Source organism: Schistocerca americana, chromosome 1 (genome assembly GCF_021461395.2).
Source record: "Schistocerca americana isolate TAMUIC-IGC-003095 chromosome 1, iqSchAmer2.1, whole genome shotgun sequence".
Lineage (NCBI taxonomy): Eukaryota > Metazoa > Arthropoda > Insecta > Orthoptera > Acrididae > Schistocerca > Schistocerca americana.
In genome coordinates, this window is record NC_060119.1 from 347084142 (window position 1) to 347100048 (window position 15907).

General features: G+C 38.7%; 1 protein-coding gene across 2 annotated transcripts in view; it reads left to right on the plus strand.

Annotated features, from left to right (window-relative positions):
* Window positions 1-15907, plus strand: part of LOC124599346 (double-stranded RNA-binding protein Staufen homolog 2-like) — a 256128-nt gene that overhangs the window by 223041 nt on the left and 17180 nt on the right. For both annotated transcript variants that reach the window (XM_047136071.1, XM_047136070.1), the window contains exon 15: window positions 1239-1337. In XM_047136071.1, the coding sequence (XP_046992027.1) occupies window positions 1239-1337 (99 nt within the window). The remainder of the gene's footprint in view (window positions 1-1238; window positions 1338-15907) is intronic.

A 15907-nucleotide genomic window follows, 5' to 3' on the forward strand; every position in this document is an offset into this window, starting at 1 on the left:
GAACGCATTACTGAGCACAACATGGTTGATTTTATTGGGTGCTTTGTGCAACTTGTGCCGTTGGGAGTCTTCCACCCAACACTACTTTCTCTGACTTATGTAAATAGGGATTGGCTATATGAGGGAATTGTTTGTCAAAAACTGTAAAATGATCTTTGTTCCTTTTAGAGGAAGGCATGGGTTTACACAATACTTATCACAAAGCTTCTGACTCATCGATGTGATACATTCATATGCAGGGAATGTAATCAAATACATTCGAAGATAGAGTGGGCAGACTCAGAAGTGCCTTGGCAAAAACATTGTTCTGCAACATATTAAATGTGTTCAAAATTCTAGAAGAAATCAAACTTCAGATTTCTCCTTTACCATCATATCGAGAGGAAGTAACACAAAATGTTATGTGTATTACTTTTCTGCCAATACGAGTGAAAGCCAGCTATTGTGTGTGTGTGTGTGGTGGTAGTACAAGTATCATAGTATGTTTTTATTCAGGCAAAAGATGTAAGAGAAATATTGATGTGCATTTACAAACCTGAGAAACAACCACATAGGTCCTGCATCACTCGTCTTCTTCTTCTTCTTCTTCTTCTTCTCTCTCTCTCTCTCTCTGTTAATGCCTGACTGACTCATTCTCAGTTTTGTCATTGGTGTGCAGTTATATGTTGACAGGTAGTTTGGCAGTAATCTGTCAAATAAGAAAACCTCCTTTATGCCTGTGATGTACATAATGTTTTATAATAATATACAGTTGCACCATTTTACCAGTTTCCATTTGTCAGATGCTGTTTGACTGCCTCTGTTGTCCACTTGTTAGTTTTTTGGCCCTTTCATTTTGACCAGTGGTTCCTCTGCCTGTTGGTGGCAGTTGAGGAGCTGGTAAGTAAATTAACAGCAACATTGGCAGATCCTCCACATAAGGAATGCTAACTGAAAGATCTTTTGCACTCATTGACATTTTCCACTGAACCACTTCCCTATTGCAGCTCATGATTTCTAAGGCCCCATTCTCAGATTAAAGGACATTTTAACATATTTGACATGGTATATTAATCATTTTGAAAAAACATACTGTTCTACTGTGTAGTTAATATGTTACCCCGAGAATATGTTTCTGTATCATTGTGGCATTGTAGTGGCAGTATAGTTCGTATATACCTATTATATTCTCACCCATGTCATCTTTTGTGAGACTGATTACTTAACTTGGGCTTGAAGTTATGTGTGCATTGTTCCAGGGAAACCATAGTGAGTTTTTGAGCCTAGTATCATTATCAACTGATCCCCCTCAAGTTTGTCACGGTGCTGGGTCAACAACAGATGCATCTCATGACCAGGTTAGCTATTAATAATTTGCTAGCAAAAGAAATTTGAGATAAATTCAGTATTTTATCCAAGTATCATCTTTTAAGATCATCAGTTTTGAATAAATGAGATACTGTTAACATGTTAGTATATTGTATATGTGTGCAGCCATTGTTCCTCAGTTGCTATTTCAGTAGTATTTATCACATAGAAAATGCAATTTTTCTTTATATACCACAATCTTTAACCTGTAAATTATTTTGTTAAAACCAATAATGTATATGTACACACTGAGAATGTTTATTTATGCTTTGCCTTTAGTTTGGATATAAATGGTGGTTACAGGTATAACAAAGAAACCTCTATCATTAAGTCAGTAAATGTGTTAACAGTTACCTAAATAACAGAAAAATTAGCCAACAATAATTGAAACAACAATAACAAATGTAAATAAAGTATTAAACTGAATATTGTGTGCGTCTTTAAATGCAATTAATGTGCTGTCAAATGAAAAAGTAGAGGCAGAAAGTGTGAAGCCACAGAAATGACAATGAAGCTTTTATATTAATTACTGAACCACATATTGATTGGATTTGTATAATCATTTCCTGATAAATCATGAAATAAAATTGTGGTTAGAAAAACCAACAATTACAGTAACAAAAAGCAACTTTTCATTGTGCCTTTCCATGAATGTCAGATGCATATAATAGTACTGTACATTTCCCACCTTCTGTTTAGTGGTGAGTGATCTTAAACGACCCCTAGATACTGTGCAGTTTGACATTCTCCCTAGACTGCCCAGTAATGTTGTGCACTAATGTTGTGGTTCAGAATGTTGGGTGATAAAGAAGTTTCTGCTGTGATAATTACTCTACTTGATTGGAATCAGGAAAAAAAGATGGTTGAAAAATTGGGTCAAGCAGCTTCAAAGATCACTTACGAAAACTTGACCGAGAGGGGAGGGAGGGACTTTTTATGTGTTGATGGTCTAGCATTTGATACATTACTGGAAACTGTTCTCCCAATACACTGTCTGTCACCCCCCCCCCCCCCCCCCCCCCCAGCAAAAATTTTGCAGAAGTCCGTACCACCACCACCACAAAAAACCAAAATAGTTCAAATTAGAACGCAGTTTGACCAAGTCCGCACTTACCCATAACACTACAATACTGTGGTAATGGCAATTCTTTTGAAGACTTGTAATTAACAAGCACAGTTTCACCTTATCATGGAATAATACATGCAGTAGAGGATTATATTCAGGTAGTCTACACTACGATATAAAGGCAAGTTAGTTTTAGCATCTTTACCAAAAATTTCAAAAAGTACTTCACTGATTTACTTCAAATTTTTACACGGTACTCTAGTAAACATTGGGACAGGCATAAGCTGCAGATTTTTAAGTATATATGTTATACAAATATGTATTTACTGTATAAATGGAAAACATTTTTATCAAAAATCTCAACAATTTCTTGGCCAGTGTACTTGAAATTTTTTCACGATAGTCTTAATAAAACTTGAGGCAGACGTAGGGTACAACTTTTTTTAATAATTTGTGGTATACAAACATATATTTAATATCTGTACTACTATACAAAGACAAGTCGAAGTTTAACATTATTACCAAAAATCTTGAAAAGTTCTGGACTGATGTGTATGTACTATATAAAGGGGAAATGATATTAGCAAAAATCTTGCAAAGTTCTTGAATGATTAAGTTCAAAATTTTATATGGTAATGTAATAAACTTTTGAACAGGCCAAGTTACATTTTTAAGTATATATGGTATATAAATATGTATATAATACAAAGAGGACACAGTGCTAGCAAAAATCTTCAAAAGTTCTTTACCAGTTTACTTCAAATTTTCACACAATACTCTAATAAACATTTGGACGGACGTAGGCTACCTATTTTTTGATATACATATAATAAGTACAGAGTAAATAGTTCAGCAAGAATCTCGAAAAGATCTTGACTGATTTATTTAAAATTTGTAAACAACATTCTATTCAGTGTTTGGATGAACATAGGATGCACATTTTTTTTTTTTTTTTTTTTTTTTTTTTTTAATTAAAAAAAAACAACAAAGTAGAGGTTTTCTGTTAAAACCAGCTTCGAGAAAGAAAATGCTGTGTTGTGAAAATATGTGGTTTCAGTTTCTGTTTCGCAGTCAGTTTTAACTTCCATAGCAGAGCATTTAAACCACAAACATAATCAGTTATTGGGCGCTACAGTCAGGAACCGCGCGACCGCTACAGTCGCAGGTTCAAATCCTGTATCGGACATGGATGTGTATGATGTCCTTAGGTTAGTTAGGTTTAAGTAGTTCTAAGTTCTAGGGGACTGATGACCTCAGCAGTTAAGTCCCATAGTGCTCAGAGCCATTTGAACCATTTTAATCAGTTATTGACAATATGATGTAAACAAATAGATAAAAAATCTACTCACCAAATGGTGGCAGGGGAAAAAACACACAAAAGGGTTTAACTTTTACAAGCTTTCGGAGCCACTGGCTCATTCTTCTGGCAGAAGAGTTTAAGGGGAAGGAAGAGGGCTGAAGGAAAAGGACTCGAGACATTTACAGAAAGGGATACAGTTTGGAAAAATCGCCCAGAACCCCAGGTCAGAGGAGACTTACCGGACAGGATCCTGACCTTATCCTTCACCCCTCTTCTTCCCCTTCAACTCTTCTGCCAGAAGCAGTTGCCACTGGCTCGGAAAGGTTGTAAAAATTAAATCCTTTTGTGTGTATGTTCCACTGCCACCACTTGGTGAATAGGTTTTTTGTCTATCCATTTATGTTATATAGGGCATTTAAACCATTAGACAATTTTGTTCTCTCATATGTATTCTTACCCGTGTATAATTTTGAACAAAAATTGTATCCACAACTGTGCTCTGGTGGGTCTTTTTCTTGTAGTAGTAGTTGGTTTTAAGAGAAATGTCTCATTGCCTTCAGTTATACTTTGCCCGATATAAACAAGCATAAACGGGATGATTGGTCAGCAGTCGTAGCCTCATACACTGGTGTTGTTCCGCTCTTGAAAGTAGTTCTAAGTTATGTATTAGATATCTTATTGCTATGTCACTGTGAATGAAATTTTAAGACATTCTGATGTATTTATGAATCATACTTTAGCTACATAATTTTTATTTCAAAAATTGCTCACCCTGCTACTTACGCGTTTTCTGAATTTTGAGTTTGCTGAAAATCAACACTGAATTGCACTCTGTCGTCCAATATCTGTTTAAGAATTAATGCAAGTATTGTACTAACGATCTTAAATGTTTCTACTGGGCCGCCATGCATTTGGTTTTGTCCTATAACAGTTAGGATCTCTTCTTGTACAAATTTGACGTCGCTCTGTGTGGATCATTACCGGTGTTTGACTGTCTGTTAGCCAGCATTGTCTTTCTCTTTTTTTACGCGTACTTTGCATTATACCATCGGTACATGCCACCAGCTGTGCCAAGTGCTGAAAGTGCCACTACCACTTCCCCTTCGCCCTTCTCGCCATTCCTCGTCGCTTGCGCTTACCCCTCTGCTCTTTCCCCTCCTGCAAGACGTACGTAATGCCACAGATAATACCCCCGCCATCACCCTGCTAGAGAGAACGGCCATTAAAGTTTGTTGACGTCACACTTCCCTGCTGGACAAGCCACGTGCTTGTCTCCTGTCAGTCAAAGCTTGTTTACAAACAGTGCATGTGCTCGTGTCACACAGAACCACATTCTAGATGTGAACCTTTTCATATTTTGTGAACTGATTAAAAACTCACTACATTCTTTCCCTTCCTTTATATGAAGTTTTATGAATAGGATGAGAATATTGTTAGTTGTTTTGTCACTATGGACACACCTTTTAATTACCTTTTGTAGAGTTTTGCCTGTGTGTTCTCTATGCCTATAACTTTACAAGCTTAGTTTATGCCATATGACAGTCCCCTGATTTCATCATTAATTCCAGTGTTTTGCCAGTATTAAAAAAGGCTTTGTACTTTGTATTTTAACATGGGTTAATATAGACAAGGTTTGTATTATGTGTGTTTTATGGTACCCCATTTCTTGGACTTTGTACTTGAATCCTCCATTCTACTGAAATGTGTTAATATTTCATAGCCTGTGCAACTTTGTGCAACTACTACCATCAGAAATAGTCAGATGACATAGTAAGATTTTACTAAAGTTGAAATGTATTTAATCCAATTCTAACCAATCCTATTTTGTGAAGTGTCATGGCATCATTTTAACTTCGTTTGTTCCAAGACTTGATTATATGGACAGTGATGATTCCAGCTATTACAGGAAATATTGTATTGTGACTTGAATAGTTAATGTTTTACTACTTCCATAACTCATGAAAATTGATAAACTTGACTACATGTGAGCCCCCCCCCCCCCCCCCCCCCCCCAATGGTATTAAGGCCCCTACTATGGCAAACCGTCTTTCCGGGGAGTGATGGATGCCCTATTGTAAACAATGTTTGTCACCACTTCTCTGGAAGGGGGAAGGATGGCAGCGAGTCAAGAAATATTTTAGGGAAAATTTTTCAAAGGGCCAGTGGAATCTTTACAAGTTTTCTCCCAGAGTAATTCACGCCGCATTTATGTGACACAAGTCACTTGTCTTTCAAAACCGAGGCAGTTCTGTCCAGTTAAAGCTGCTGACAGGAGACGCCCTGAGCCCTCTGCTGAAACTGCTAGCGAATTCATGCCATTGATTTTAGCCAATAGCGTGCGCGGGATACTGATCACGTGTGTGAATGCTGGAGCGTCCTGCGGTGCAGAACACACTTGCTTTTCTCTCTTGGAATCCAGACTTCGAGGAGCACAGACGTCTTCTTGGAAGGCAGAGCCTCTGGCTCTGCTCTTCACAACCGGCCATCAGCGTAAGTTAATATGAACCACTTCCCCTTCCATTGGTCTGCAGCTCGTGGTCGTGCGGTAGCGTTCTCGCTTCCCACGCCCGGGTTCCCGGGTTCGATTCCCGGCGGGGTCAGAGATTTTCTCTGCCTCGTGATGACTGGGTGTTGTGTGATGTCCTTAGGTTAGTTAGGTTTAAGTAGTTCTAAGTTCTAGGGGACTCATGACCACAGATGTTAAGTCCCATAGTGCTCAGAGCCATTTGAACCATTTTGAACCCTTCCATTGCCCATTTCAGTTAATCATTCAATCTCCTAGACTGGCCAAAGCCTGGTAACTTCCGACCCTTGTATACCATACCCGGAAATATATTCTCGGTATTGTACCTAATTTCCTGTTCTGTCATTTAAGGGCAGCCTTGGATGCCCACTCTCTAATCCTGACTGTTCAACCTCCTGCACCCTGTCGTCATGAGGCATATGTAACAACCGCCTCCCCCCTTTCCCAAACTTTGTATACATTTACAATTGGTGTCAGAAGTGCCTGTATACTGTACAACTGCTTCCTACTTTGCCGTAAAACATGCGCGCGGAACACTGTTAATGGCTAGAAACAAGTTGCTGTTAACGTGTTTCACAAAATTTCAGCGAAAAAAAACAACCTCGACAGTTTTCGAGAAAATGTAATAAATGTAAGGAGTAGTATTTTAATTATCTTCATAGTGTAAGTAGAAGCGTGGTAGATTTATAAACGAGTGGGCTGGTGAGTGGCAGTTCGAGACCCATTTCGTTCTACAATTTTTTTTTGTTCGGTTTGAATACCTAAATCATTTAAGTATGAAATTTATCAAATGTATGGTAATTAACTCATACTTAGCCATCATTTTTATTTTTATCCCCGCCCCCCTCCAGAAAAAGGCAGATCTTCTAATTACATGTCACAGGCAAAATTCTGCATTTCTTTCCAAATACACGTTCTTTGTTATTGATATTTTATAAAAGATTTTTAAAGATTTTGAAATTAAGAAAAATTACAAAATTAAATATTTTGGAGAAAACTGAAAAATCAGATACTCTTTATTAGAATATGCCCGTTGCTTTGCAGGACAGATGTTTCACACGAGCCACAGCGAAAAGCATCGTAGCAACATAAAAACAATCATTTTCACAACGTCAAGCACACTGTATAAATGCTGTGTTTTTACAGTTGTCGCCTTAACACTGCAATAAAATTGATATGGAGCCAAGTTAAGGGATTTGTCGTGAGAAATAACAAGACATCTAAGCTGCCAAACATTCTGGAACTAATGCACGAAGCTTTGTGACGCTTCACTGCCGAATGATGGTGAAATGCAAAACAACATATCATAAAAGAGGAGGAAATGTGGACTTCTTGGCGGTTTGGGATTCTGTTGCTGATCGCCCTGTTATCAACGTAATAGTACTGTAATGTATTCCTTGAAGTCCGACGATATGGAAGCAGTTCAGAGATTATCTGGTGACTGCCTGTAATACGTTCAGTGGTTTCAATATTTAACTAGATGGAAAAATCCCAGCAGTGCCCTTTTATGCCACACACAGCTCATGCAGAAAAATTACCCTTGTTAAAATCAGGAATTTTCTTAACTCTTCATTTTAATTACAGTACTATTTTAGCTAAGATCAAGAGCATGTTATGTTTTCCGTCTGATCAGCAGAGAAGTGTATTACCTGAATTTTACCATGTACTTTTTCTTTCTGTTTAAAAATTAACTGACATTTGAAGCTATATTATTGTCTGCTCGTCACTTTTTATGTATTTACTGCAACTGCTCACTTAATTGCAGATTAGTTGGATCATTTGCCTGGCCAGTGGTGTCCAAGTTAAATGCACCGGTAAAGCTACAGCTTGGCTTTCCTTCCATGTTAAACGAAATCCAGTGAGGTTCCAGCAAATGCGGAAGAGTGTATAGTGTAGTGTTTACATGGGGTTTATTATGATGAACGGAGTATAGAATACTATTATGGAATCTGCATCATGCTAAACTTGTAATCCTACACATTTGCAGATTAAAACTATGCAAAATACTTTCGTTGTAGCTACCATCCTCAGAGATCCAGCAGCAGTACCAATGATCCCAACCTATTTAACCATTTATTTTAAGCTATTTCAGTTTTCAGCCAAGTTTTCGTTGGCTATAACAAACCTCAAGATCATGGTAAGAGGAAGGGAAGTAGAAGATGGGAAGGGGGGGGGGGGGGGGGGGAGATAGACCAGGACCTATAGCCAATTCTGATACATATTTAGCAATTGCAAAGAATTGCTAGGTTCTCTAGTAATGTATACACGGAGATAAATATCTAATTATACTTTATTCCCTATATTTTCCAAGTGGCAATTCATACAATTCATCATTTTTTGTTTGTTCTTATCTGCCCTAATGCCCCACAATGCCGGCAGTAATTTATACAATTTGATGCACTCTCATAATTATGTTCTTTTTTCTTGTTTTGAAGTCATTCTCCACACAGTAACTACAAACCTAACCTAACCTAACCTAACCTCTCTGCTCTGTGTAGCACACAAGGGAATGTCAAGAATATTTTTAATACTGCCCACAAATGGCACAATATTTCTGAGCAGTGCAGTATATTTCCAAAGTTTTTGACGTCCTCATCATTATTGCACGTCTCAATCTCTCTCCTAGATGTCTAAGTTGTTGCACATCACAAAATATAGCACAACATTATTGATTGTCTAGGGGCTGCTTTACGACAGATCTACAAATCCTTTTAATTTGAGTAAACAAAAGAAAACCTTACGATGTTCTATATCTTATTTAGCTTCTTCTCAGCGTGTTTCATTTCTTGCGAACTACCAGAATCATGAAGAAAAAGTAAAATTGCTTTTCAGGTTGATCTCGAGAGAGCTGAGAAACTGAGCACTTGAAAGGAAAGTTATTTGGCAAATGACAGGATCAGGCACAATATTTCACAACAATCGAAGTTATCACCACAACCTCCGCATGAGCGAATACACAAGCACGCATGCGCCCGCCCTCACCCTGCCTCCTCACACACACACACACACACACACACACACACACACACACACCATGCTTCCATTGGCAGTGTGGGCATTCTATACTTGCGTTACACCCCACTACCATTCTTAGATCGCTGTCATTCCACCCAATATCCCCAGCATAAGCCCTACCCATCTTGTTGCTTTGCCTTTACTATTTCGTTGTACTGTTCTGGTCTACGTCTCCGGTTGATTTATAATTAAATGGTGTGCAGGATGCCAGGCCTTACTGAGATGGTATACTGAGCCTTGGATTAATTTAAATTTATTTCGGGATCTCAACAAAAATAAATAGACAAACTCATCAAAATTAATATCATGGAAAACCTGATTAATTATGTCTCTGAGTACTGCCTCAGTGAACTGTGCAATCCGGCCCAGTGCACTGGAATGGAAGTGCAAAGGTCAAACAACAAGATGAACAGAGTAATACTGGGGTGCCAGATGAAATGACAGCAAGCCAAGAACGGCACCGCAATGAGATAAAATACACAAAACCTGGGTCACGGATTTGTGCACAGGATAGGGGAGTGCTCGCAGATATAAAAGGAACTGTTCACAGGTATAAAAATAAAAAGAACTGCTTATGCCTCTCGCCATCAGTCTTACAGTTACAACTCAATCTGTTGTTGAAATGTTGGGCATGCCTGCTATGATGATCTAACTGGCCTTCTGAAAATTTTGAGGCAGTTGTTGTACTTAAAAAGAACCATGTTATGCAGTAGAAAATCTGCTGTATTAAAAATAATCATGATTCCGTGCACTTATTATGGTGTTACAATAAGGACAGGGATGGTTAGTCTCCCTAGAATTGCACTTTTAATAAAATGTGATACTGTAAATGATTTAATTTGGAGAGAAATATCTGTTGAAAGTTTGTTTGTTGCAGGTTCCTTAGTTGTTGTCCCCCCCCACACACCCCGGACTTCATGCTGCATCACATGATGAAGAATGAGTAGGGGTAGCTTACAGTGAACTGATCTAATAGACTTCACCACTATTCCCCCAATGCCAGAAAGTAGTTGGCCTAACAGCAAATTTGCTGGTTTTTTCCTACTTAAAAGGAACATACAAAGGACTTAGTAGTGTGTGTTCTTTCAAGGTATTTCATAATTTCATTCCTAAAAGTTGATCACTTAGAGGCTAAGTCTCTTGACTGTGGAAGGAAATACATACTTTCTATACTTTCTTTTCCTTTGTTTACTATGAAACAAGTAACCACACAGATTGGTAGTTCCTTCTAAATTTCATAATTAACATAATCCCAAAGTACAAAACTTGCATTTCTGTCCATACATACATGGATAGGAAATTTGAATTTATTAACGCAGTTACATTGTTTTAGTTCAGGGTAACTTTGCCTCAATGCATAATGGCAACACACTCATGTTCAAATGTGGAGCGAGTCACCATGCCTACTAGTGATTCTCTGTCTCAGTATAAGCGATAACTTACTATTAGACAACAGTTGCAGAGTAGAAAAGGTACCATAATACCTTTTGCAGAAATATTTCGACATTTGACATCTGTTGAATAAATAAACCATAATTTGATAATGCAAGACACTATTGTCACTTCTTATGGGGGATGGGGTGATTTGGCCTCCCTCTGTATTACACGAATACATTTTGAAAATTACAAGAATTGCTGGTAGGGCAGACTACTAAGCACTTATCTTAACACTGGTTGCAGTATTGATTATTCACAGTGTGCCTGTATCGCGACTACACTATGAGCAGAAACAGTGTGAGTTTTTTTTGTCTGCGTTCAAGGTGCCATACTCCAGAACGAGCAGTGGGAGAATGTGTGACATCATTAAACAGTTGATGACTCTGTTGTGAAGTGCAGTACTTTTAACATCTTAGTCTTGATTCATGAAAAGCACCAATGAAATCATATTCAGTGGTGTGTTGTAATTGGAAAGCACTCTTAAGAATTTTTTATGACATAGTGCTGGTATTTGCAGCATTGCCTTTATGAGTAAACACTCCCATTACACAATTGTATCTGGAGAAGTATACCGGAAAGTCTGTTCGATGGTAGTATTTGAAAAAAGTCTGTACCTTAAGTCTCTACATGAAGAAAAAATGTAACAAGTCAGATAAACAATAGCCAATGATGCAATGTGTTTCAGTCTTAATGAAACCACTAACTGACAGAACAGACATGTATTCAGTTCCCCTGAATGGACACTAAGTGAATCCCAAGCTTTTGTTAACTTGCTTTTTAGAAAATGCAGACAATGCCACTATGGCACAAACTTTCAATAATGCACGTTTGTGTTGTTGCGTGATAGTGTAAAATATAATTGAGTACGAATGAAGCTTCTGTTGCCATCACTAGATTTTGCACTTCAGTGAAAGCTGCAGTGTTTATGTGTAATAATTTTCTGAATGGCTAAAGAACTATAAGGTAAACAAGAGCTGTATGATGAACCCAGACACTCCTTCCTGTGATGGGGACAACCAAATGAAAACAATCAATTTAGGGGGTTGTAATTTGCATTCCAGAGGATGGTTGTTCAAACCCGCATCCAACTATCCTGATTTAGGTTTTCAGTGAGTCCTCAAAGTCGCTTCAGGCAAATGCTGGGAAGGTTTCTTTGAAAGGGCACAGCTGATTTCCTCCCCTATCCTTCCTGAAGCCAAGTTTGTGCTCTGTCTGTAATGACCTCATTGTCAATGGGACATTACTCACTAATCTCCTCCTCCCCCTCCTCCTCCTCCTCCTCCTTGGTTGTAATTTTAATTATCGGCTGGACTGTTCATTCACTCTCTTGAGTGTAACCAGAGTGCAGCTTGACCAAATTATTAATTCTTTCTTTTCTTGTGAAACTAGTGTAGCTTTTCTGTTGGTTGAACCATGTATTCATTCTTTCAACTGAAACCACTCTAGTGTTTTGGTTGACTGAGCTATCTACTCACTTGTCCTCGTTTAAAACTGATCAATATATTGCTGATGATTAAGTTCTTCCAGAGGCAATGAATGTGTCACTAATTAAGTAGCTGTATCATTGGAGAAGTATGAAATTGAGCACGAAAGTTCATTTAGTTGTCTGTGAAGAAGAAAGTAATATACCAAATTTTAATGACTGACTGCATTCCATTTTACTGAAAGCTAGGATGATGTCCACAAATTAAAAATCATTTGAATGTAGTCCTTAAACACTCAACCATAACTTGTTTGGGGAAAAATGCATTGTGCAGATATTTTTATTACTGGCTACCTTCTTACAAATGCATACAAACATGTTTATATTTTACAGCCTTTCAAACATAGAATAGTACACGCTAAGAAAGAAGAAAGAAAGAAAGACACACCATGAAGGCATTATCCAAATTGGTCTGAAATTTGTAGATGTGATGTACAGGTAAAGACAAACAAATGATTACAGCTTCAAGAAAGTCATATATTTATTCAAGAGAAATAGCCTCACAATCTCAGCAAGTCAATAACACATTGGTCCACCTCTGGCTCTTATTATGCAAGCAATTACATGGTTTGACATTGATTGATAGAGTTTTTAATGTCCTCCTAACAGATATCATGCCAAATTCTGCCCATTGGTGTGTTAGATAATCAAAATCGCAAGCTAATTGGATGGCCCTGACCATAATGCTCCAAAGGTTGTCAATCGGGGAGAGATCCGGCGACCCTGCTGGCCACGGTAGGATTTGGCAGGCACAAAGACAAGCAGTAGAAATTCTTGCTGTGCGGGTGGGCATTGTCTTGCTGAAATGTTAGCCCAGGATAGCTTGCTTCGAAGGGCAACAAAACTGGGTGTAAAATATAGCTGATCTAACGCCATCCTATAATGGTATCGTGAATGACAACCAAAGGGGACCTGCTATGAAGTGAAATGGCACCTCAGAGAACCACTCCTGACTATCGAGCTGTATGGCAGGCGACAGTCTCGTTGGTATCCCATCACTGTTTGGGGCATCTTCTATCACATTTTCACTGGTCACTGGGGCTCAGTTCAAAGCAGAACTCATCACTGGTGACAGTTCTCCTCCAGTCAGTGAGATTCCAGGCCGAATGTGCCATACATCACTGCAAACTGGTTTGTTGGTGTAATGAGGTCAATGGTAGTCAGTGCAAAGGGTGCTGTGAGCACAGCTTCCTTTCTGTGAGCCACCTATTAATAGTCATTGTGGTCAATGAAGAACCACTTGCAGATCAGATTAATAATAATGATGAATACGGAGCTCTGAATACCTCTCCGATGATAACTCAGTCCTGGCAAAACACCTTCATGCTGGGAGCTGTAGTGGCAACTGAAGGCATTTAGGAACATAAACAGATGTCTGCATTTGACAGAGGAAATGTAGTTGGGCTCAAATCCAGTCTTTGTGTTCTGTTGACTGCTTCCTTCCTGATGCTGTGTTCAACCATGATTAATCCATTCCTGCCAACATTGTTGAATAGCGGCACACGAGTGATGCCTCAAGAAAATTCGGCAGAATCCTGGGGAAACACAATGTGAAATGTGTATTCCGACCCCCTGCAAAAACCTTGACTCTACTGGGTTCAGTGAAAGATGACCTAGGCCTTCGAAAACCAGGCGTTTATTAAATTCCCTGTCAGTGCGGGAAATCATAAATTGGGGAGACAGTCCGCACTGTAGAAGAGAGCTGCCGCGAACACAAGCGCCATACTGAATTACGCCAGGCCACTAAATCAGACGTGGTTGACCATTGTATAAAGACTGGCCATACTATGGACTATGAAAAAACAAAAATACTCTGTCAATCCTCCTCCTTCTGGGACTGCGTTACTGAAGAGGCCATCGAAATCCGACTATGGGATGATCTAATTAATAAAGACAGTGGCCTTCAACTTAGTCAGGCTTGGAACCCTGCACTCAGCCTGGAGAGAAAAATGCGGTCCCAGAGATCGAGGACCGACGGCGACAGCAGGGAGACTGCAGACCCCAGTTCAGACCCAAGCACCCCTTCCCCCACCACCTCCAGTAGCCGCCGCGCCGGCCACACCAAAGACATCAGGAGAGGAACGGTGGAGGGGGTAACGGCTAGTATATATAGGGCGCCGAGAGGAACAGCACAGCATTCGTCAGGAACCGCTTGAAGATGGAAGCGTGTACTTCTGCCGAAATATTGTGGAGAAATTACGACGCTACCCGGTCGGATACCCGAGAACTGTTCAAATTGGAAATACGACAGGAAAACTTCAGATCGCACTTGTGTATGTTGATGTAGGATATTCCTTTTCTGTTTACTAAAATGTGATGAGTCATCGCAGATGCATTCTCAAGTTTTTGGCAGTTTCAGATTTAATGATTCATGTAGCCATTCCATAATAAATTTTTGCGTGTGGAATTGCGTAAATATCACACCATATTTTCACCTTTTTTGCCACAATTTTGCACTAAAAGATCCTAAGCCATGTGATGACACAGATATATGACAGAATACAGAAGATCAGAATTAGTTATTAAAGATTAACTTCAAATGTTCAGAAAAAAGAGAGCCATTAAGTTGCATTGGAACCACAAAATTGAAGCTGTGAGCATCCTGTTTAGTGACCTTAGTAATAACTAATCATAGATGATGACTTTGCCTTAAATGTGCATTAATATGCTGTAGTGGTCCATTTAGCTTATATGTGAGTGAGGAAGGGAGAATGTATGTTTGGAACCCAGCATTGTATCATAGTGAATCATGGACTGCGGAAAAATTGGAACAGAAGAGAATCAAAGCATTTGAGATCTGGTGCTACAGAAGAATGTTGAAAATTAGCTGAACTGTTAATGAGTAATTCAGGAGGTTCTCCGCAGAATCACCAAAGAGAGGAACATGTGAAAAATACTGAGAAGAAGAGGGGACAGAATAATAGGATATGTATTAAGACATCAGGGGATAACTTCCATGGTACTAGAGGAAGAGAGGAAGCTGTAGATGGTAAAAACTGTAGAGGAAGACTGAAATAAGTTCAACAAATACTTGAGGATGTAGTTTGAAAGTGCTAGTCTGAGATGAAGAGGTTAGCACTGGAGAGGACTTTGTGGAGCTGTGATGAATGATGACAAAAAAAAACCACTGTTGTATTTTAAAAAAGAGAGAAGAAGCAACAGACAGATAACGATAGTTTGATTCAAATAAATTTGTGGTTGACAGACTGCAGGGGCGGCAAGCAGTGTGTTGCCATTGTGCAGCCAGCCAAACCAGATGGAGACTCTGCAAGTACCTGCTAAACTGGAAAAGCAGCAAGTACATGGTGCTCAAGAAAGTAATACAATGGCCTGGCAGCTGGCCCATACAACTTGACTCACTGAAAAGTCTGTTATAAATTGATTTTAATCAGTGTGCACCTGTTTTGGTTATTTCAACTCCCCAAAGTATTAATAAAATGTTTGTTACTGTTATAAGAAGCTATTAAGTGATTACTAGATCAAGCAAAAGAAATACTGTGAAATTATATGAAATTAGATAAACATATTTAATATATAAAGACCTCGACTGTAAACATTGGTAAGGGACAGTCAATTTGAAACATAGTTTTTACATGTAAAACAAGTACATGATGTGCTTCATTTTCATAAGTTGATAAGGATGTTTTGATGTAAACAGTGATAAGTGCCAAAAATATGGCTGCCAATAGTAGTGAACACATATGCTTTTCAGGGATGATTTGTACAATTATGAGA